At 36.2% G+C, this 23,856-nt stretch overlaps 1 protein-coding gene across 4 annotated transcripts; it reads right to left on the reverse strand.

Moving 5' to 3' along the window:
• Positions 1–231: 231 nt before the first annotated feature.
• lyn (LYN proto-oncogene, Src family tyrosine kinase) lies at positions 232–22,192 on the reverse strand. Of its 4 annotated transcripts, none has more exons than XM_041993603.1 (14): positions 22,067–22,192; positions 21,637–21,752; positions 16,606–16,682; positions 16,062–16,104; positions 12,854–12,959; positions 12,625–12,723; positions 12,393–12,496; positions 12,129–12,278; positions 11,130–11,282; positions 7,090–7,272; positions 6,809–6,885; positions 4,669–4,822; positions 3,311–3,442; positions 232–1,616 (listed from the first exon to the last, which is right to left on the reverse strand). In XM_041993603.1, exons 3-14 carry the CDS (start codon positions 16,675–16,677, stop codon positions 1,414–1,416), a joined length of 1,476 nt encoding a protein of 491 aa, XP_041849537.1. In that variant the 5' UTR covers positions 16,678–16,682; positions 21,637–21,752; positions 22,067–22,192; the 3' UTR covers positions 232–1,413. The 4 variants fall into 4 exon arrangements, with proteins under 4 accessions (XP_041849537.1, XP_041849538.1, XP_041849535.1 ...); XM_041993601.1 differs by having other exon boundaries at positions 233–1,616; positions 16,546–16,682; XM_041993604.1 differs by lacking the exon at positions 21,637–21,752 and having other exon boundaries at positions 22,067–22,190.
• Positions 22,193–23,856: the final 1,664 nt, after the last annotated feature.

Genomic DNA, 23,856 nt, shown 5'->3' on the forward strand with positions numbered 1-23,856 from the left:
TGCTACTAAATTAACATTCAATCATATTCTTTCTCTCCTTTTTTTGGTCTCAGTTGAATGGAGTGTAGCTCTCCTAAACACGAGAAATGTATGAAGTATGTTGCATTATTAACTGACAAAAATAGAAATCGAACACTATTTTGGTTATATGTTATGCCACTTATGGAAAATAAAGATCACTCATGAATCTAAAACTATCCTTCATTTTTTTTAAAAGTATTGAAACAGGTGCAGCCATTTATTGATACATGTTCAAATAGAAACAGTTTGTGAGGCAAAAACAAAGTTTGTGCTATTATACTTTAAGTCAATATTTGTGAAAACCTACCTTTACATTTTAAATTAATTATGGGGGGTTCAAGCACAGTTCTGTACAGTGTAAGCCACCCAACACCGTAGAAAGGAATAGATAAACCTTTAGCTCATCTTAAATTTATTTACACATTCTCACTAAACACCAAACATGAATCATTATTCAATTACAAATGACACGTGGTTCCACAAAGTTAATGCAGTCAGGGAATGGGACTCTATTCAACACCTTCAGGACGCAAGGTTATACTCACTCCAAAGTACTAATAAAAACAGTGATTTGATAGTGAAATACAAATTTGAAATGTTGAAGGGAAAAAGTTTCTGTTTACCCCTTCAAACAAGCAAAATAAACAGGAAATAAAACACTTCAATATGAAGCGGACAAATTGTAGAGATAGTTAAACCCTCTATGGGCAATGAAACAGGCAACAGAAAAGGGAAGAATTCACATCACAAGAGGGAAAGGGTGTAATTGATAGAGCAGCTTATGAAATAATTAGATCTGAAATGTAAAAGCAGAAGTCACATCCTTATTGATATTTTTTCAAAAAAAGATATGCCCTCCATGTTGAATTACATATGATACTTAAATAAAGTTAGAAAAAGCTTCATTTGTATTTACATATGCATTCAGAAAGAATATTAAGAAATGTATCAGCATTTTCACTAAATGGTTACTGACCTTATATCCTCTCCTTCCTTTGCAAATGCTTTGTATAATGTCTGTTTGTTCAGGCACTCCAACAAACAGCGAAATAGAAAAAATGTCGTATTTTTCTTAAGAGCTTCTTCACAAAACTCTAGTGTCAAAAGATTAAAGTAAAATTAAGTTTTAATTATTTGACTCTTGTAGGTTGTTTATTTATATATTGATATAAACTGACAAAGCTGTTAATAACAGTTTTAATATATATATTTAAATATATATTAAAACCCAAACCCACAATGGCACATTGACCATATATATTTAATATATAAATGATCTTCTTTTAATTACACATACCTACAGGTGGCTCTTTGAGGGCCCACAATCAGTATTTAAGATCAAGTAGAGGGAATGAGAAATGTTTTCTGTGAAAAGTCTCTCGCTCAGCCTCCTTAGGGCTGTTGCTGGTACTGTCCCTCTGTGGCGGTGTAGAAGTCACCCAGGACACTCTGCAGGTAGTCGAACGTGGGTCTGTCCTCAGGTCGATTTTTCCAGCAGGACATCATGATGTCATACAGCTCAGGGGGACAGGTTTCAGGCCGAGGCATTCTGTAGCCACGCTGCACGGAGGAAATCACCTCTCCTTTAGTCATACCTGCAGACAACGTATAAAAGAGTGGTTGAGAGCATCTCTGTTAGAGGAAATGACGACGACAGTTCAAGGGGAGCAGGAATAGGAGGACCTATGGGAGTATTTCTCTATCTCTAATCAAGCGAGTAATTGTTTGTTTTAAGATAAAGATTTCTTGTTTTTACTCTCAAATATTATTTTGCTCTCTCTCAAAACTCTGGTCTCACACTCAATAAGTCCCTTCTTGCTCTCAAATATATCATTCTTTCTTTCAAATTTCTGCTCCTCTTCTCAAATTTAGTGTTGCAGGTTTAAATCTTGCACGCACAAACTTGGTCTCTTTCCCTCACACTCAGACACATTCTCTGCTCTCAAAACTGCTCTCAAAACTTGCTCTTGGATATCTCTTCCTCTCTCTCTGGGTTGCTGAATGTCGGTCAAACATCCTCCAGCCAACTGCATACTAGAAATCGTTCCCAACTTCTTCAGGGTGCGCTTGTTTTAGTTGAACGGTGCACTCAGAAAATCGGTACTTAACTGGGATTGTCAGTAAACGCTTATGGATAGCCCAACCCAGCAATCTCTAGTAAACTTTGTTTTTATTATGCTTTTCTTTTGATACATACATGTATCAAAAAAAAAAAAAAAAAAAAAAAAAAATACAGTGACTTGCTAACTCACAGTAAATGTACTCAATAAAAACTAACTGTACCTATACAAACATACTGTATGTCAAGTATAAAGCTAATAAAATCACAAATTGAGACATAGATATTCTGCTTTTGGTACTATAGAATTAACCTACGGTAAATTAGCAGGCATATGGCGCTGACCATCACTCCTATAGGTTTGTTAAATGTGTGGCAGAATTATCACAGTGTACTACTCATAGTGTTGAGTAATTGAGATGCAGTACCATGATGTCAGCTTTGTTACACTTTGTTAAATAAATAAAATAATTCAATTAGTTTTAAGTTCTCTCATAAAATATGTAACATGAAACTAACCAGTATTCCCAAAATTTACTCCCTATTATTCCTACATTCCTACAGGATCTGCTTCGACGTCACATCTTGGAGAAATTGTTAAACAAAATCCATCCTGATGTAGATTTTGATTATCTCCACTTTATGTGCACTCACGAAGTCATCATAGGTAGTATATATATATATATATATATATATATATATATATAAAAGAAGAACAATATATTTGAGAACAAGAAGGAACTTTCTGAGTGTGAGAGCAGAGTTTTGAGAGCGAGAAAAATTATATTTTAGAGTGAAAACAAGAAATCTTGCTCTCAAATCAAACAATTACACTCTTGTTTAACACAGTGTAGACAGCAAGATTGACCAGCAGAGGGTCTGACAACATCACATCAGCTCAGAACATCATTTCATTCCAACAAAAGTGCCAGAGCCATAAAGTGTTTTACAAAACTGGGCCAAGACAACACAAGGAGGGCTGTAAGCTGCAGATGCACATTATTATCCTGCTGCCCACATTTTTAGAAAGAAACAATGAAAATAAAAAAGAAAAACTGAAATTAAAAACTTTATGTGTACTTCTGAAGTGTAAATATACTTTTTATGACACTGTAGAGGACACTTACACACTAACATCCACCTTTTACTCACAAAAAAATAAAAATAAAATAAAATAAAACAAATTAATAAATAAATATCACACACCGTAAAATAAATATATATATTTACCTGGATAAGGGATTTTACCAAAGGTGATAATCTCATAGAGCAAGACTCCGAAAGACCACATGTCAGATTTGATGGTGAAGCTGCCATAGTTGATGGCCTCCGGAGCAGTCCACTTTATGGGGAATTTTGCTCCTGATGGGACACACACACACACACACACATATAGCATTGATATGATCTATAAATGGCACTGACGAGTTAGCCCATTTAAATAAGATATTTTCTTTCACATAGGCAGCTGTGCTTTGTGTCAAGAAAGTTTTATATTCTATTAATGGCCTTAGACTTATTTTTGTTTTCCTATTACTGTAGTTTCAGTGACGTCTGGTTCCAGATCAGTGACCAGATAAGTTTCATTCATGACACAGAGTTAAAAAAAAAAGGGTTTTAGCAGATGGTTACAATCTAGCCATTAATCTACATACACAAACAAGTTTAAAATGAGCTTTTATCCAAATTTTCAAATCTGGAAAACATCTGATTTTGCCTTAAAGATCTTAATTATTTTGTGCCCTAACCACTCAGCTTCAAGATTATCCTGACAGGTCAGTTTTTAAAACGCTATCTGATAAACTCCCCTCAGATTGTTGTGTGTGTTTTACTACCTGGTTTTTATCTATCTGATTTACTGTAAATGACATGACTGATGGAGTTCTGCTGAGAAGGAGCACCTCTGCAGAAAAGATGAGGCATTCATGCAATATCAAGTTCTCCTTTATCTAGACTGGTGTGACTTTGTAGTGATCTTTTGGATTCTTGGTCACTACTGTGATCAAGGCTCATGTTGTTCAGCTGGCTGGTTTGGATGGATGTCTAATTCCAGGAGGATTCTTAGGTAGTTTATTCATTCTTCTCTATAGTAAGTAGAGATTTTGGAAAAAGTGACTTAAACTTCAAGTTGTGGGATATTACAAAGGTGTGCAGCACTATGATGTGTAATTAGGAGTTATTTAATTTAAACTGATATATCCCCAAAGCCAACTTTTTCCATGATAAAATAGATAAAAACTTTGACACAAGATTTTCTTCACTAATACAGCACAGAATAGACACTATTGCCTGGCGTGAGAACTAAGGGAAGTGCAGCTTGAGGTGTGGTTGTGGCTTGAGGTCTGAGGTTGATTTGGTCACTGTGGTGCTAATTCACTTGAACGAGTTTGACAACGCAGCTTAAGAACAAAATGAAACCAAAACTGTCTGCTCACCCGCAGACAATGATCTGTCTGTTGGGTTCAGACTGTCAAAAGGGGATTTTTTTGTTTCATGTGTCACATAGGAAGTCATGGATGTGGCTCGTTAGTGATGGGAAAATATTCACATACACACGACACACACACACACACACACACTACATTTACCCTCTCTGGCAGAGTACTCGTCATCCTCTATGACTCTTGCCAAACCAAAATCAGCTATCTTGCACAGCAGACTCTCGGACACGAGGACATTAGCAGCCCTCAGGTCTCTGTGAATATAGTTCTTCTTCTCTATGTATGCCATCCCTTCTGCTATCTGAAACAGGACAAGAAGACATGTCAAGAAACAAAAAACATCAAAGTATTACCTGTATATACATAATCATCACACTTTAAGTGGTACAGGCAGAGAATGGCATCCATGTAGCTCAGTCTCCCAAGAAAATGTGAATTAATAAATACAGTTTGTCTGTATGGTCTAATTGTAGCCGTGACACCATCAAGAAGCAGAAATGGTAAGGTGCCAAAATTTTTCATTACCTGTTTTTTTTTTTTGTTTTTATAGGAAATGCAAACCTGTGACCAGAAACTTCTTCATGTTTAAACCAAACATGCATAATCCTAGCCAAACATGCCTGACAGTAAAGTAGAAAAGGAAAAAGTTGTGCAATATTGAGTTGGATGTAAACTGAAGTTAGGTCTTGCACTGCAGTGCACTATCCACCCCATCCTACATCATTTGGAGGACGTACTAGTTACACAATATCACTCTTGTGTCAGTTTAAAGGGATAATGTGTAACATTTCTTGTTGTTTACTGGTTAAAATCAATGTCTGCATGTATATATGTGCTATCATTGGTAAATTATGACCTCCGCTAATGATTTGACACATTCCCGTAATCAATTCATTTTAGATTTGTTTCTACATATGACGGGTAAGCTGGTAGGGAAATGCCATGTTGGTCTGCTATCTTGAAACTACAACCGCTGGCAATGGACAAATAACACCAACTACAGGTTTTCCATGTGAGCTAGCTCACAGTGATTGAGACGTGGGAGGAGAAGATAAATGAGAGCAACTTACTACCCTGGCAAGTTGGAAAATCTGTTAAATTGTTATTCACAAAAATGTATGACCATGCAAATGCAGCAGCAGCATGGGAACCATTTTCACCATCACCAAGGAGGCGAACAAGCACAATTAAAAGGACATTTGTTACCATGGCAGCATAGCAGTAGTTTCTGCTAATATACATCAGCTTTGTTGGTTATGTTTATGTGGTTTTAGTTGCTTTCATAGTCAAGGTAAATGCCGGCTTTCACTTGCGGTACATCTGGACTAAAAGCCGGTGGGAAGGCTTTATAAGCTGGATTTTACGATGACGAAAAGCTGTGAGAACCATTCTTCCTTCTAAACACAGAGGAATGATAGATGACAGTGAATTTCCTTCCACCAGATGTTTGTCCCTGGCCAAATATGATCCAGAGGGAAATTCTTCACCTGAGTGAACACTATTAACTGTCAGATGACATGCTTTCGTCGCAGTTGTCTAGTCTTTTTGAGATTCGGTGGCTACCGTTGTTGAAATACATGTTTGAGAAAGTGAAACACTAGAATGCACTATACTTTAGAAAGGCAGTAATTAGCAGTTAGGTGGCAGTAATTATTACACATTGTTCCTTTAATGACTGCAGAATATAAGCCCTTTTACAGGTCAAGCAGTATTTCTATAAATTTCAGAAGTTTTTCTTTGCTTTATTCACTCAGTTTTAGTCTAGTCCTTGTACCGGACCATACTAAGAAGAACGTGTTTGCTAAGGCATTTCACAAACTAGTGCTGAGACAGACAAGTTAGCAAAAAATGTCAAAGGAAACTCTAACAGGCTTTAAGAAAATTGCCTTTTTACAGCAAAGCTCCTTGTCCTTAAAGAAACAGGGCAAGTGGAGCACAAATTAAAAACAATGACAGGTTTAAAAAAAAAAAAAAAACAGTAATGCTATTCACAGCGGATGTAGATTCTGCATTTTCATTTCTATTTGCATCTTCCAATCAATTCCTGTTTTGTGCAAGAGGTGGCTCAATGACTTTTTCCTCTTCTTCTTTTTTTTTAAATAATACTGTCATTACATACACCACATAATAGTTTCACTTACATTGTTTAACGTATGTCATGTATGCCAACAGTTTTACACATTCTGATGTAAAACTGCACTGTGCCTGACAAAAATGGCATTTCACATCTGTGTGCAATAAAGTCACATATAAGAAAATAGAATGAAAAAAAAAAAAAAACATTTACCTGTGCAGAGAAATCAATGAGCTTGGGTAGTTGAAGTTTGCATCCTTCATCACTCTTTAAAAAGTCTAGAAGGCTCCCTGAAACAGAATTGGAAACTACATCAGTGGCTGCATGTGAGTCTGTGGTGTTTTCCATGTTCACTACATCCAAGCTAACTGTCATTTAAGCCTGTAGCATCTGCTTCTGTCTTTGGGAAATAAGTGAGTGACTGAATGGAGGATTCTGACATTGCATTTCATGTGTTTAAAAACCAACACTGCTTTGATAAACAGCATGGTTACCATTTGCCATGAATTCGGTGATGATGTAGATAGGTTCTGTCTTGGTGATGACAGCATAGAGCCGCACCAGCCTGTTGTGCTGCAGCGTCTTCATCACGTTGGCTTCCTCCAAGAAGGCCTCAATTGTCATGGTGCCGGGCTTCAGCGTCTTTACCGCCACTTTGGTTGCGTTGTTGTAGTATGCTGAGGGTGCAGACAGCATGGGGAATGGGGAAAATTACTATATATTGCTTTAGTATTTATTTTGTTTCTTTGTTTTTTTCGATACATAGATGCACTGGAGGCACGCTTCTTTTCATTTTTTTTATTCTGCTCCCCACAAATATGAAAATGCAATGTGTGAAAGGCTAGTAACAGGGAGTAACTCTATTACTTGTTGGTAAGCGAGATCAAAGATAAAATGTAACCTATACATGACTGCAAAGACTAAAAATAAAGGCCTGCCTGCTGCCACAACAGCATAGTTTCCATTGTGGGTTCATATTTGTTTCTCACCAGGGTAAAATATCACCACAGGGGCATTTACTGATGTGGGAACTAACAGAAAGGTGATATTTGGTAGTTCCTGTTTCTGACAGGTATGTGCCAGGAGTTCAACAACCCATAAGCAATGATGATTGGCTAAGGAAGAGTAACATGTTACAGTAGGGCAATCAAAGACACACTTGGGTGAGTACGAACATTCATTCCAACACACACACACACCACAGCAGTTGTGAGCCCAGTGAATTACAAGGTAGTGTTTTTGAACGCAAAGTGAGGATATCACAGCACTTTGTGTAACTTACATTAGATTAGTGGCCAGAGATAGCCATGGAGGTCTATTTTTAATTTGAATGTCTCAGTTTTGATAAACATTGAACTTACTGTTTCAGTATTTTATTGAAATTACTTCATAGATTTAAACCGTTAACTTCTTTATGGAAGAAAATACAGTCATCTGAAATTTAGCAACAATTTGATTTGTTTAAAATAATTAATAATTATAATATGAATTATAATATTATATTAAAATAATTATAATAATTAATTTGTTAATTATTTATTTTTTATACTTTCACCAGCATAATGTCATTTTAGATTTGTATGATGGCCAGTTGTTGCCTGCTGAGACACAAAAAATATAATATGTTGTCAAACATCAATAGTTTTTATTTAAAATTTGTTTTACTGTAATAATTATAGCAATGATAATGTCTAAAACAATATATTAAATAATACAGGTATCTTGTCTCACATTGTCCCACAGCAACACTGAAGTACACAGTGTACTATGTTTTCTGCTAGTAGTGTAAACTATTAAGTGTCCATTTCACTCAGTAATGATGTTTAATATTCACTTTTGTTATAAATAATTTAGAGTTCCATTAAAAGGGGGATGATATATAAATATATATATATATATATATATATATATAAATTTATATATATATACGTGTGTGTGTGTGTGTGTGTGTGTGTGTGTGTGTGTGTGTGTGTGTGTAAATGGGCTCACCAGTAATTTATTAACCAGTTAGTATTTAAATGAACAAACCTGAATCAGAATGCAGAATTTGTGAAATGTTAACTTTTAACCAGGGTAACATTGCTGGGCAAGAAATCATACATTTCCCATGAGGCCACTCAATGTCATCACATTGTTAACTGCTAATATCTGTTTTAATAGACCTCCTGCTGCATGTGAACACTGATATCACTCAACATCTGAGCTGAATCACGCAGATGACTTGATGACTTGATGATCAGTCTCAAAGGATAGGAGGTATTATGCAATGGTGTTGGTTGTGTTTATTGCTTTTCATAACTAATAAACTGTGTTAAAGAAAACTAAAGCCAAGATTGAAACCAAGGGGAGCTATGTTGGATGTTACCGAACATCTAACAGCATAACGTAACATCTTGAAATTTCTATCTTGGGTAAATAAAGTAATTTCCATTAATGTCATTACCCATCCATCATAACAGGTAAACATTTTTATGACTTGAGTCTGGATCGAGTTGAAGTCTCGAGTCTACAACACACATCAGAGAGAGAACAGAAAAAAATTTCTACCTGTTGTAAAATACCAGTAATACTGTATATTATAAAAAAAAAGGTATGAGGATGAAGCAAGTACAGAAAATAAAGGAGGGAAGAGAACAACAAAAGCAAGAACAGAGAACCTTCAGGCAGTTTCAAATGAGCTATTAAGGTGTTTTGGACCCAGACTTTTTTTAAAGAAAGCATACAAATGTTTTGCCACATCACAACAAATACATCTCTTCTTTTGCACATTTAAAGATTGAAAGAAATCCTCAAGTACAACTGTGTTTTGCAATCATTCAGTCATTTCTCTATTTGTATCCAGACTCTTGTCATTGTCAAACTACCATAGTCTGCACTTCCTGTCTGCTTCATTATAAACCTCCAACATAGAACCAGCAGCCTTACTTCCCCAGCTGAATTCAATGGTAGAAACAAACAAAAACCTCAAACCTTTGCACTGATGTCACACAAACTGCACACTTCCCTTATGTTCTGAAGACCTACAGCTGCTTTTGTTGTGCCATGACATGTAAAACATAAAAGGGTTGCTAGTAAACACAAAATGTACTTGATGATAAGCCCTTTATACCATCTCATAAACTCCTGATGCAAAACACTCGTCAGGCTCAAATATTTCCCTCACAGATGTTTTATGGGAAGGATATTTTTTTTTTTTTTTAGAGACAGTCCAACAAATATAACACACCAAATGGGTAGCAAGAGAAGGAAGTCAGTTTAGTTTAATTTGCAGGGAAATGGTACTTCCTTGTACTACTTCCTCCTGCAGCTCTGAAATGTTGGGAAATGAGGTGAAGGATCTGAAGGAGATACACACTGCTCAACATCTAATCACTAAAAAGGTGTTGTTGGCATTTTTTTTTTAAAAGTGCTATCACAAATTGATTTGACTGAGAAAGATTTCATTGTGTGGAACCTCAGCTTTACGTGCAGCATTTCTCAGATTTATAATCTGCTGTCCAAATCATCCACAGCATATTTTACATGTTAAGCTAAAATTAAACAGTTATTCATTTTTAGTTTCTTCCTGTTTGCCAGCTGCACTGTGAAAGATTAACACTTTCAACTCTTGTGTCTCTTGTCCTGTAATAGCTGCCAAAAATGTCTGTGAAATCATCCTAGAATTTGTAAAGTAATTATTTACGGATGATAAAATGCCACACTGCAGCTGTCAGGCTTTTGGAAAGACACAAGACTAGAGTTCCTGGTGTCCTCACAACGCTAATCACAACTGGCTGGAGGTGAAAATGTCCTCCTTACATCACAATGTTCTACTGAGAAACACTGGACCATGGTATTCATGTGGATATAACTAACATGCACCACAAAGGTTAACATCAATGCAGACCAAACACAAACCATACATGGCAGGAGGACAAATCAAGCTCATCACATAAAAAAATTAATTCATTTAATGTTCAGGCATCTTTTAATGAACACAACAAAGAGCTCAACAAAATGGCTTCTTACACTTTTCAGATCAAGTCTGATCAAACCCCAATTCACAGAGCCACCACCAACACAATAACTGTGGTTTATGCTTGTCTTCCTTGACCTCACAAAAGGCAGAAAAATTGACGTGAAAATACATGCCACATGGTATGCTGCCATTTTGACTGATCACTAACCTCCCAAGTTTTGTAACATGTTGCAAACCATTAAAGTTCAGCAGCAGCTTTGTCTGTACTGGCAGCTGCATGACCCATCAAATCACATCCATCCATTTTCTATAACAGTGAATTCAATTAATGGTCTGCATGTGGCCAGAATAGCCTCTAATTGTAATGTAGACTAATTACGTGCCCATGCATGGGAGGATTCAGTTCAGCTGGCCTAGAAGGCAGCATGTATGGACCACTAGTGCATGCAGAGCATGTGCTGATAAGGATGGTTTTAATGTTGTGGCTGATCTATCCACAATAAATGTGTACATATCCACAAGGAGCTGGATTAAAAAAATAAATAAAAAATAGAAAAGATCTTTTTCTTTACTCACCCATCCAGACTTCCCCAAACTGTCCTGCTCCCAGTTTCTTCACCATTTTAATAGAATCTTTGGAAATTTCCCAAGCATCTTTATCCCATGGCTTCTGAGCTTTGGGCTTTACACATGGACGGTCCAGTTTACGACACAGGCCATCTGCTTTGTCTAGGTACACAAAGACACAACCTTTCTTTAGTGTTTCATATTCTCTGCTATTTATTTTACTCACCTTAGTCATTTTAAAAAGGGGAAGACTGATACCAACTTCTGAGCAGAAGCATTAAATTGCATACAACTTTATGAAGTCCTACAAAATATCTAAGAAAGGAGGACTGTTTCTGGGCATTGTTCAAAAAGAAAGACCTGAACTAGTCTAGTAAAACAAGAACTTGTCATTTCTGTTTGTGCATGGACTAAACAAATTAGATGAATTTAGGAACTTGTTTGCAAGTTACACTGAAACTGGCTAACTGACGCTTCATCTATGATCATATGATTAGACAATAATTCCCAACTTCTGATAAACACCATTGCAGTGACGATCATATAAGATGCTATGTTGTATATTAGGCAAATGCAGAGCACTAAATATATCCAATTTACAACCTAAGCAGAGGAAGGAATTATTATGATTGTGCTCTTTTCATTAATTTAAGCCTACAAAAGCAACTTTACCAAAAAAGCTAACTATTTACTCTGAGTTCTCCACTTAAAATGAATCCTTGTTAGTTGATTGTCGGTTTTAGAGTTCTCTTTGTTCTTTTAGCTGCATCTACCATAGACTTGTTATCTAGTTGTGATCTAGTTAGTGTGACTCGGTCCCATAAAACAAAACAGTAACTTCAGGGCAGTTTCAGTCCCAAGAATGTGCTTAACAAGGATTGGTGTACAAGTCAGAAACACAAAGTTTTAAGATCCACAAACTCCTCCAGTGTTTTTCAGCTTCTTACCCTGTTGCAGAGTGTACTGTTATAACACTTTCAGCTTTTCCAGAGCCAAAGCTATACTCACTGTGGTAGTGTTTGATCATGCTGCCAATATTCTGAAATGAGATTTTAGGAGAAATGTAGCATCCACCGTTATCCAGCATCCTGATCTTGTAATGTTTTACAGAATCCATCCCTTGGGCGTCCTTGTCTCTGATTGACAATGAGTAGCTGCCTATGGAAAAAGAAAAGACTGATGATCTCAAATGGTTAAATTGAGCACATCTAAAGTCTGAGTTGCGGATGGTGTTTGTGAATGTATCTCTCAGAGATGATGTGATTTCTGTACCTTTTGTTGTTTCACTTTCCCTGATCAGATAAGAGCCTGGTTTGTTTGCAGGTGCCAACAGTTGCCTCTCTGCATCCTTCCTTGTGATATCTTTGAAAAACCACCTGTAATTAATTGGAAATGTTTTTACAATACAACATTTAACTTTCATGAATGGACACATGGGCACAATTACTGTTATTAAATGGTATATTTGAAAAAAGATATAGTCATTTATTTTGCAGCTACGCACTCCTCTGTTTCCATGGTGTCAACTTGGGCAACATAATTGCATGGGATGAATCCTTCTTTGTTGGTAGCCAAAGACTTTGCTTTCCACCAATCTCCATGCCTGCAAATAGACAAAGACATTTCAGTGCAGTGTTTTGTTTCTTCATTTGATTGTTAGTGCTGTTTAATGATAGTTTGGATGACACATTTCCTGAACTTGTATCAGCCTGCCATGAATATCAGTCACTTACTCTTCCAAGATTTTCATCTTTTCGCCCTTCTTGAATCCTAAGTCATCAGGATGTGCAGCTTCGTATGGGTAAAGGCTGATCACTACTTTACCAACCCCATTTTGCTCTGAGGCAGAAAACAGAAAAACGTGACATGTCATATACTGTGTGGAGAAAATACACGAATACACATAAATAAAATAATAAATTAACTGCTCAGTTATTGACAATGATGCCTTATTTTAAAACTTGATGTGTCATTTCTCTGTTCACGTTCGTACAGTAATGTATAAGATATTAATGTTGGTATTAATAGATAATACTCATCAGCAGTCAATTAAAGTGAGCCTCTAAACCACTCATAACAGAAGAATAAACTCAGCGGTGAACGGTTTGTAAAGCCAGTATGCAACAGAGGATGAGATTTTGGGTAGTTTTATTGCTTCCTGACAGACCATTACTTTACTTTCACATTTTCTTTCTGTGATAAAGCGACTAAACAACTGTAACAGTTATACAGGGAAGAAGGATCAGGAAGGAGTGATCAGAATTAACAGGAAATTTTAGTATCTGAGAATGTATTTTGTCAATTTGGTAAGTAGTAATACACTGTGTGCACAATTGAGTATTTTGACCATATAATTGTTTTCATGCATATTTTCCAACTCCAAGCTGTATAAACCAAAATACTTATTGAGCATTTCAGGTAATGTGTATTTGTCTAACGAGGGAGGGTGCGATCTAAGGAGATCAATGCCCTTAATTAAGGTGTGCATAGTTATTAGGCAGTTTCTTTTCCTCAGGCAAAATTGTTAAAAAAAAGAGATTTAACTGACTCTGAAAGGTCAAAAATTGTAAGTCTTTTAGATGGATGCAGCACTCTTGAAATTGCCAAAATATTGGGGCGTGATTATTCAACCATCAAACGTTTTGTTGCAAATAGTCAACAGTGTAGCAAGAAACATGTTGAGAAAAAAAAGACGAAAATTACATGCAAAAGATTAGAGAAAAATTAAACATGTAGCTACCAGGAAGCCATTATCCTCCAGCCCTGTCATATTCCAGAACTGCAACCTACCCGGAGTGTCCAGAAGTACAAGGTGTTCAGCGCTCAGAGACATGACCAAGGTAAGGAAGGCTGAAACCCAACCACCACTGAACAAGACACATAAGTTGAAACGACAAGACTGGGCCAAGAAATATCTGAAGACAGAAATTTCAAAGATTTTATGGACTGATGAGATGAGTGACTCTTGATGGACTAGATGGATGGGCCCTTGCTGGATGATTAATGGGCATAGAGCTCCTCTTCGACTCAGATGCCAGCAAGGTGGAGGTGGGGTACTGGTATGGGCTGATATCATTAAAGATGAGCTAGTTTGAACCTGTTCGGGTTAAAGATGGACTCAAAATTAACTCCCAAACCTGCTGCCAGTTTTTAGAAGACACAAGCAGTGGTGCAGGAAAAAGTCTGCACCTCTCAAGAGGTCTAAGAGTTTTATGCAGGACAACGCTCCCCCGCATGCATCGAAGTACTCCACTGCATGGCTAGCCAGTAAAGGCCTTAAAGATGAAAAAATAATGACATGCCCCATTCCTTGCCTGACGGAAACCTAATGAGACCTAATAAGAACTTGTGGGTCCATCTTAAAGAGGAAACTTACAGTGAAAGAAAACAGTACACCAGTCTGTACAGTGTCTGGGAGGCTGTGATTGCTGCTGCACAAAAGCTTGATCATTAACAGATCAAGAAACTGATTGAATGAATGAAAGACTTATGACCATTATTGAAAAGAAGGGTGGCTATACTGGTCACTGATTTTGTTTATTTTAATATCAGAAATGTTTATTTATAAATTTTGAGTTGTTTGTATGTTATTCTGACATTAACAGATGAAAATAAACAAGTGAGATGGGGAAGTTTTCATTTTTTTATTTAGTTGCATAATAATTCTGCATACTAATAAATGCTCCTAAGAAAGCCGAAACCTCACTTACTTTCGTAAATATTCAGGTTTGAGGTTTATTAACATTTTTGGATTGACAACTTGGTTAATAATTGTGCGCACAGTATAGGAGCTTATTTAGCTGTGTGTGCTAGTGTGAGGTCTATGGCTAGGTGCTAAATGTCCTTTTTTTTATAATAATATCATTCTTCAGAGACTATTGAGTACAGTATATCTCACAATTTATGTTTGCAAAGCTGTGAAAAAGAGGAACACAAAGGTCAAAAGGACGGGATTATCATCTCATAAAATTGGCTGCTATAACAAAGTTATAAAAATATGACTCAGAAAGATGGCTGCTCTTCTGTCACCCTGAGATCTTTTGACTTTTGTCATGTGTCAAATGTTTGATAAAGAGCTCAGAAAAGTAAGATTTGTTAAAATGTTTACAATATATTTCCTTTAAAGCCTATACTTGAGCACCTCAAGAGTAAAATACCATTTGTTCTGTTAAAATCAGTAATATAAGGCTGTGGTGTGCTTTTCATTTATACATTATGTTTAGATCTGTGGGTGATTGAGTTAGAGAGTTGTTTTGGTACTGGGAATGCAGCGTAATTTATCTCCTTGAATACTATACTGCTTTTAGTCCCTGTGCATGAATATAGTCTGTCTTTATTGTAAAACGTCAACATTTTACACTTTGGACCAGTCAAGCAATTCCATGTTCTGTCATGAAATTAGGTTAGTGAATAAATGACACACAGAAAGAATATAAAAGTCCAAACTCTGACTACAGCCCTGGTATGTAGTAACTTACTTTGACCTCATCAGGTTTGGCAAAGAGCAAAGGAGGTGCCCAAAACATGGATTTTTGTATTTTTGTTGTTCAGCTTGAAGCCCAGTTAAGTAGAATAAATATATGTTTAATTTATGTAGCACCTTTTAAACAAAAAAGCAGCTTGAAGAAAAAAAAAAAAAAAAAACAGGTGCATGGTGTTTTATGACCAGAATAAAAACTGGTGTTTCCCTACAATGCTATTTGTGTACTTTTAACTCTGTAAGGAAAGTACTGTTCAATGCATCTACATCATTTTTTAAATACATATCTACCATGCTTAATTGTGGTAGCTGTGTATTTGATTACTTTAATTAAGGCTAGAAAGCCTTAGACTTCAGTTTTGCTATGTATTATGAGTACTGCTTTAAGATGAGACATTTTTAATGGATGAAGGTAGTAAAGAATAGTCAACTATACATAAGAAAAAAAGAAAGTTAAATACCCTCCATCTTCTGGAACACCTGACCAGGTAACAGGGAGTTATTCTGCAAAAGCAAACAAAACATATATCATGATATCTGTCTTAACTCCATTATTGTGAGACAATCTGCATACAGTACTTAGTCTTTTCTTTCTGACACACATCATCATTTAAGAAAGGGAAGTTTGGTTCTTAGGAAATAAAACTTCCTTGCATATCTGTTGGAAAGATTGTGTAAAACTTCTAGTAAGGACTTTTAAAAACTTTTTTACACTGAAAAAAAAAAAGTTAAAAAAAGCAAGGCTAGAACTACCAGGAAACAATTGCACAATTTCTGTCATGGTTATGAGTTTCTTTCAACTTCACCTTTTCATACGCTCATATTTTCCATTCCAGCACTTCAAGCATAATCGGGATTTAAATTGTATCCTGACCTTTCAGTTTGGGCTGTATAGCAATAATATGAAATTTGGATTTTCTTTAGCCCAGCTGTCTGACTACTTACTATGTTGTTTTTTGTATTGGAGGTGGGGTCTCTGACATAGTGCGTTTGGTCGGTACGTACAGGCTGCTGGCTGATTTTGCTTTCCACAGCACTGCTCAGACCTTGGTTCAGTGTGGACTTCATACAGCCCATCTTGCCTGCAGGAGGAAGTGAGAAAAAGGAAGTCAAGTTGACAGTTGTACATGAACAGCTGCTGTACCAAATCACCTGTGACCTTTCAGTTTTTTAACTAAACCAGTGACACATTCATTTCTCCATATTTACTAATTCTGTCTTTAGTAGAAATCAAGAGGGAAATAGTGACACGTTATGTGTAATAAAACATTAGCAGCAAATAGCATGGTAAAGAAATGTATTTTCTCTCAGATTTATTGTATGTTGTGTTGTATAAATCATTCAGCATCTAACTAGACAGGGTCATCTGATTTAAATTACAAATGATCATGCATAGAGCAGCACGAGTATTGGTACAAATAGGTTAGCATACATAGATGAGTACGCTTTCGATTATTCCACATCATACTACGGTAATTACAAACAGATACAGCTAAACATTGAGATTGGTATAGACTATATTTAAAGGTCCCATATCATACATTTTTTCAACAACTTCATATGTGTGTCAGAGGTCCAACAATAATGTTTTTCAAAGTTTTCCCAAATTCAGCCTTGGTCCTTCATTTCAGCCATTCCAAAAGTGGCTCTGGTGAGCTCTACTGAGAACAGGCTGTTTCTGTGTCTGAACCTTTATGTTGTGGTGCCTGTCCACACCCCTCTCTGGGAGAGGATCCGGCTTTGTGAGCTCACAAAGGGAAAGATCTCAGACTCACCCATTTGAGCACATATTCACTAAGAAGTGAATTTTGCATACTATGTGACCTTTAAGTATTAATAAAATCCATTCAGTTTAAGTTAAGACACTGATTACTGTGAAATGATCAGCTTCCCTGCAGTATCTACTAGTGGTTAGAAAAAGTGTTTTGGAAAAATGTAGGAGAAGGGTAAGTTTGATAAAATAAGAGAATAACTTATAAATATGCAGAAAACTTTGGACCAAAACATTTTCCACAGTTATCTATACTTCATAGTGAGAAATTTTATGGTTGAGATATGCTCTAAAGAGCATGATGCAATGACTACATTATGAAAATGTGTATTTTTGAGCTTATTAGATGGAAAATTATGCTTCTTAATGACTGTTTTTATGTTACTACCATATTCCATACCATATATCATATTCACTTAGACATATCCATAGTAAAACTTAGAAAGCGGGGAGAAAATATGGCAACAGATAAGAATATTAAAAACTACTATCATAACACATACTTGTTAAAAGCAGTGTTCACACTGCCTTTTTTTTCAAACATTTTTTTACATTGCTGGTCATGCAATCTGCATGAAATTAAGCAGTTTGTCATTAAATGTTTAGTAAACACCTACAGTAATATCATGGGTCATCAGTTGTACTCAGTGTACTTTAAATAGATGGTAACTTGCCTGTACGTTTACCCTATCCATCCATTTAGAGTTATGTGTGTGGCATAACAAGACAAATGCCTAAAATGTGCAGAAATTACACACAAAATGTGCTAGAAGTGCTGCCATTAAAATTAGTTCACTTTTTTCAGGGGATCCCAGTGAGACCCAATGTTTCACTTTCAAGAAAGACCTGTTTATTATTGATTCTCAGTGTGTTTAAATAGTGTTCAAGCTGTAGCAATCATTTCACATATTTACATTCTAACATGCAGCCCCTCTGGAGCAGGGAGCTGCTGTACATTTATAGGAAAAGAGCAATACTGATTTGGAGTAGTTATAAAAATTAAGCGTTTTGGCAATAGTTTATGTCTTATAGCTTACAGCTCTGGTATGAATCATTATCAGGAAGGAATCAGAATAAACGGAAAACTTTTAACTATTTATCTATCTTTCGCCTGCTATAGAACAGAATTAGTTTATGACATACATTAATATTAACAGTGATTTTCTTTTTAAAATCAAGGACAGGTGAACTTTGAGTTTTGAAGTGAGCTAAGCTCGTTCTTCATAGTTCCTCAGATGTAATGTTGTCTAAATATTTCCTGCATGACTCCACCTTTATATTAAATGCACAGACAAGATCTTTCCTCTAAATCAGGATCCCCAACTCCGGTCCTCAAAGTCCACTGTCCTGCAGACTTTTGATGTTCCCATAAAAACGTTTACTGCTGCAGTTATTTGTCTTATAATTTGTCATGATGGCTTTTGATTGCACTGTTGTAAAGAAAGTGACATGCTAAAATGTGTGTGCAAGCACATATGATGTGTGCATTCAGACACATGCAAAACGAACTAGCAAAAAACATCGCAACCATTAATAAAATAAAACAGCTTTTAAATTACAATTCACTTTATATTCTGTATATTCTGTGTTTACATATTTTTCAGACTTTGTGTCCCTGGTCTTTTAATTATTGTTGTCTTAACTGTTAACTTGTTAGTCATAGAAATTATTTTTGCTGAGCTGTTAGCTGAGATTCTGGACTTTCTGTGGATACCACTAATTGTTATGTGTTGTGATAAGTAGTGTGAATGTGTATTGTTGTATAGTCACCATATAAATTGTGCAGACCCCAGGTAGAATAGCTGCTGCTATGCAAAAGCTAATGGGGATCTTAAACAAACAAACAAACAAACAAACAAACCACATGTGTTTATAGTTACATTTACGGACCAGACGTTACACTCAGAAACAAGATGTTAACCCCTTAACTCCCGGTAGCGGAGGGTGCAGGTTCAGAAGTGAAGCTAAACAGTCAAGCTAAGAATGAAAGGTTAGAGAATTTATAGGCCAGAAACCTGGATAATGAAGCACTGAAGGTGCATGGATGGAAGTTATTGTGCATATTGTGAATATTTCTCTCTCCTCTCCATCTAGAAGCTGTGAGATTCTAATCCTGCTTTCTGTCTGTTCACCTGATGCTGATATTCATCACATATTGTTCCTTCTGTGTTTAGAAGGAAGCAGCTTCACAGCTTTAAATTCATCCTGCTGATTTTTATCTTTTAGTTAGTAAATCCTGACCATTTCATATATATATGAAGAAATATTTTAACTGTTGCTGTTTAAAGAGAAAACTGCTGTTAAACCTGTTCGTGTGTTTAGTGCAGAGGTCTGCAGCATTTTCCAATCCAAAGAGCCATTTTTCCCTCAGCCAGCTAAATAAAACTCCTTTAGAGCTGCAAATGTTACGAGACTTTTCAAAAAGGCAACTTAATGTATATTTTTTTATGAAGAGCCACCATAGGATATTTGTTATTTTTGAAGAACCACATTTTTATTTCCATTTTTAGGTTTCAAAATAAAGAAAAACATAAAACCTTTATAAAAAGAGGATAGACAGACTTTCTTCTAAGGGATGTAGATATTTGTGGAAAATGATGTAAAACAAAAAAAAGGAAAAAAGTCCCTGGTTTCAAACCAAATGACAGGAAAGATAGATTTTAAAAAATATTTTAGCCACGTATTTAGAGGCATTGTGGAAGGTCCAGTAAGCCACTTGCGGCTCCAGAGTCGCGGGTTGGAGACCCCTGATGAAGTGTTTGTAAACCAAAATTTATTGCATTTTCTTTATATAACCGTAGGCCTTCTTTTCAAGGAAAGAGACATTTTGGACATAATGCGATTAATCGCGATTAATCGCAAAATGTCATGTGATTATTCGTGGTTGAAAATTTAAATAGTTGCCCAGCACTAATAAAAAATAAATAAATCCTGTGTGAGATTCAGGTTGAGATTTTATCGTCAAGTGGTTTTAATACGAAAAATAAAGATCACCATGTAGACAGATATAATATGAGGATCATGTAAAGTTAATGTGTCATTTCGTGTGACTCTAGCTATGTGACATAAAGTTTACATTTAACTAGATTTCCCCTTGTTTGCAGTGTTTTGTAAACCTAAAATCATATAGACATGAGCATTTGTACATCCCAGTATCACCATTAATGTGGCAGTTTGAAGGAATCCATGCCCCACCATGTTCAGCTTACTTTGGTGGAGGCCTATTGCACATTATTACAGCAATGAAAATGTTTTAGTGCAAGTTGTTTTTTGAGTTGTTCCTTATAGCTTGTGACTTTCAACACAATGTTTAATGACTACAACAGCCAGTGCTAGGAAATGTGATGTGGACATTCATGACAGTGCAGACATTAAATTCAGGAGAAAACCCTGTATCTGTTAGCGTAAGCAAGTAAAATATAAGCAGCTTTAATAATCTAACTATGTGGCTGGAATGAGTGTGGGTATGATTAACAAAAAAACTATATGGATTTAATGACCTGGTAACTGAAATACAAACCGAGATTATGATCAAATGTGCATAAAAACACAGTAGTTATGCAGAACTAAACATTTAGATAGCACTTGAAGATCTAAACCAATTAAGTTAACGTGCATTTAAAATACCAAGGTACTGCTCAGTACAAATACTACAACATGACCAGTCAGACTCACAGGTTGCAACATCATGACACTTTTAAACTTTCCATGACATCTTTTCTTCAGCATAATTGTATGTATGTAATGTAGCAGAAGCTACAAGGCGTGGGCTACACCCTCTCAAAAAGTCCACAAGGCTCTGATGGACACCCAACATTATGGCACAGCTCTGCTGATGGTATTCTTAACGTCACAAGACATAACAATTTGGAACAAAATGAGTAAATAAACAGAAAATTAGCATATGTTAATTATCTTGTCAATTTACATGGACTTTGCTCTAATTTTTCCATGTGACACAACTGAATAATAAAAACAAGTGAATACTTTGGTGAGTTTTTGTTTACATGCACCAACTCAAGGGACAAAGTATGTAACGACATTTAGGAAGTATGGTTCATTGAACAACTAGCGCATCTGGTGCACTATTTTGCAAGTAAAACATCTATCCAGCCATTTTCTATACCACTTATTCCAATCAGGCAGGTTAAGAGCTCAAGAAATAAAAGTTTATCAATTTAAATGAGTTAGAAAATCTAAGTGATGAGAGAAACTATTAAGTCTATAGTGCAACGGTTTGGATCTGTTACTGCAGACCTGTTTACCTGTTCAACACCTCAGTTATATACTTGACTTGACAGAGAGCAAAGGGCTGGAAACTGAGGTAATGGATAAGGAGCTCTCCGTGTGCCACACACAAACTTCCCCCTTTAGCAATGAGCTGTGGAAAATATGAGAAGTGAAAAATGAAAGCACAGGACAGAAGATAAACTAGTGTTAAATTTACATGCAAATGGGGGCATGATAGTGCTTATATCTAAAGGTGTTGTTCTTAACTTTGTGAAACCAGCCAAATTTGTGAACTGAGCTTGGCTTTATGATAAACCCTAAAATAATACAGAAAACTGATTCGCTTTAACAAGAGGCTATATAACACAAAAATGTAGTTTCAATAAAATCAGTGTTTCCCCACAATGTTTTAACTCTGATAGCGTCTCTGAATTCATTCACACCTTCACATGCATCAGCCCTTACCTCTCTAAATGTGTATCCCTGAAGAAGGAAATAGTTAATCCAGTTTGTGGAAGATTTCCTTCTTTGTTCTTTTCATCAGAGCGCTAACGCACAGACGAGTCTGACAAGTAGGTCACTGGCTCTCATGGACTGCTGTCAGAATGAGGAACTTAAATGAACTGGAAGGGGATTTTTCTTTCTTACCTGAACTTCCTGGTACAACTGTCTAATCATTATTTGCATCATCAGCAACTCAAACACACACACACACACACAAACACTTTCATGCACCCTTAGGGGCACAGTAGACAGACTGTTAACCCTACAAACTTTGCATTTGTTAAAGTTAGTAAAGAGTTGACACCTTTTCTTTTTTTTTTAATAACTTATAATCTTTTAAGGAATTAGGACACCATTCATCAACACTGCATCTTCATTTTAAATATTTCCATATGTGTTAGGAACAATATTGGTCATATGCTTTTAAACTTTCGAACATATTTCAATATTTAAGTTGAATTTATTCTCCCACAGTGCTCCCTACTGGTCAACTTGTGAAAGTGCAGCAACACAGGAGACTTTCCCATTTTCCTTTCCCATTTTATTTCACTTTATTCGACACCAGGAGTAGAAAATGTGGTTACAGACAGTCCGACAAACAGCTACACACTCAGCAGAATCATGCACCTGCTGTACTTCTACATGCTGAATAATGAACAGCTGGGAGTTTACACACACACACACACAAGTCTTCTTGACACCGGAGTCGGTCATGAAACAGTCATGTCAGCTTACAGTTCAAACACCTGATTGATTAAGGGTTACAAAATGAGAGCAACATTTGCTCCTCACAATAGCATGAAAGAGTCAGAGATAAGCTGCAGTGGAGGGATTGAGAAGATGGAGAGAATAAAAAAAGACAGCATATAGTTGTCAAAGTGCATGCATGATGGTATGTACAAATGTTTACACAACATGGCAGGAATGTAGTTCAGCCTCAGTGTCAGAGATGGAAAGTTTTACACACACATAGAACAAATGTTAATGTTCCTGGAAGCTCCACTGAGTATTGCATATCTACATCTAGGAATAGTTTGACATTTTGGCTAATGCACTTCCCAATACTACTCCCGAGAGTTAGATGAAAAGATCAATAACACTCTCATACATGCACAGTTTTATGGAAAAGAGTTTTAAGGTCCAAAATAATATCTGGTTGTTACCAGGTGTTAAAATTAGGTCAATATAACCTCAGATAAACAGCAACTACTGACATTACACCATGTTATTACTTTTTATTTCACAAAAAGCTGAGCCAAAAAGGTGGAAGCAGTGTGTGAAACACCCTGTGATTCAACAGCTTGCAGAACTGCCATCAGCAGCAACATCTTTAAGTGACTGTAGTTCTGTATGTTGTCAGTCTCACATCATCGTGGACATTTTTTAAAATTTATTTTCATAATGTTGTTTTAGTTTGATTGCTAGACTTCAGTTTATCTACAGTTCACTTAAGATATTTTACCAGTACATCAGTCAGTATCCAGAGGATTTTGCGGTAGACTTGACTGTAAGGTGTCCAGGTCCGGGGTCTCCACAGCAAGCCCAAATCATCATCCCTCCACCCCTGTGCTTAACAGTATGTATGATGCATTTTTTCTGATGTGCTGCATTTGATTTTTTACCAGCTGCGATACTATGGATTATGGCTAAACATCTCTTTGGTCTTGTCTGTGCTAAGGTCCCCGTTCCATAAGTCTTATTTGTTTAGACGTAGCTTTGAAAACCTAAGTTGTGCTGGCATGTTCCTTTAA

This window comes from Melanotaenia boesemani, chromosome 8 (assembly GCF_017639745.1).
Source record: "Melanotaenia boesemani isolate fMelBoe1 chromosome 8, fMelBoe1.pri, whole genome shotgun sequence".
In the NCBI taxonomy this organism is placed as follows: Eukaryota; Metazoa; Chordata; class Actinopteri; order Atheriniformes; family Melanotaeniidae; genus Melanotaenia; species Melanotaenia boesemani.

What these genes read in the sequence shown, in the direction of transcription:
- lyn (XM_041993601.1), bottom strand. Translation starts at nt 16,677, where the DNA reads ATGGGCTGTATGAAGTCCACACTGAACCAAGGTCTGAGCAGTGCTGTG. An exon ending in CCAATACAAAAAACAACATA is followed by an intron (nt 16,105 to 16,545) that starts GTAAGTAGTCAG and finishes TTGCTTTTGCAG; the next exon opens with AATAACTCCCTGTTACCTGG. An exon ending in TGGTAAAATCCCTTATCCAG is followed by an intron (nt 1,617 to 3,310) that starts GTAAATATATAT and finishes CGTTGTCTGCAG; the next exon opens with GTATGACTAAAGGAGAGGTG.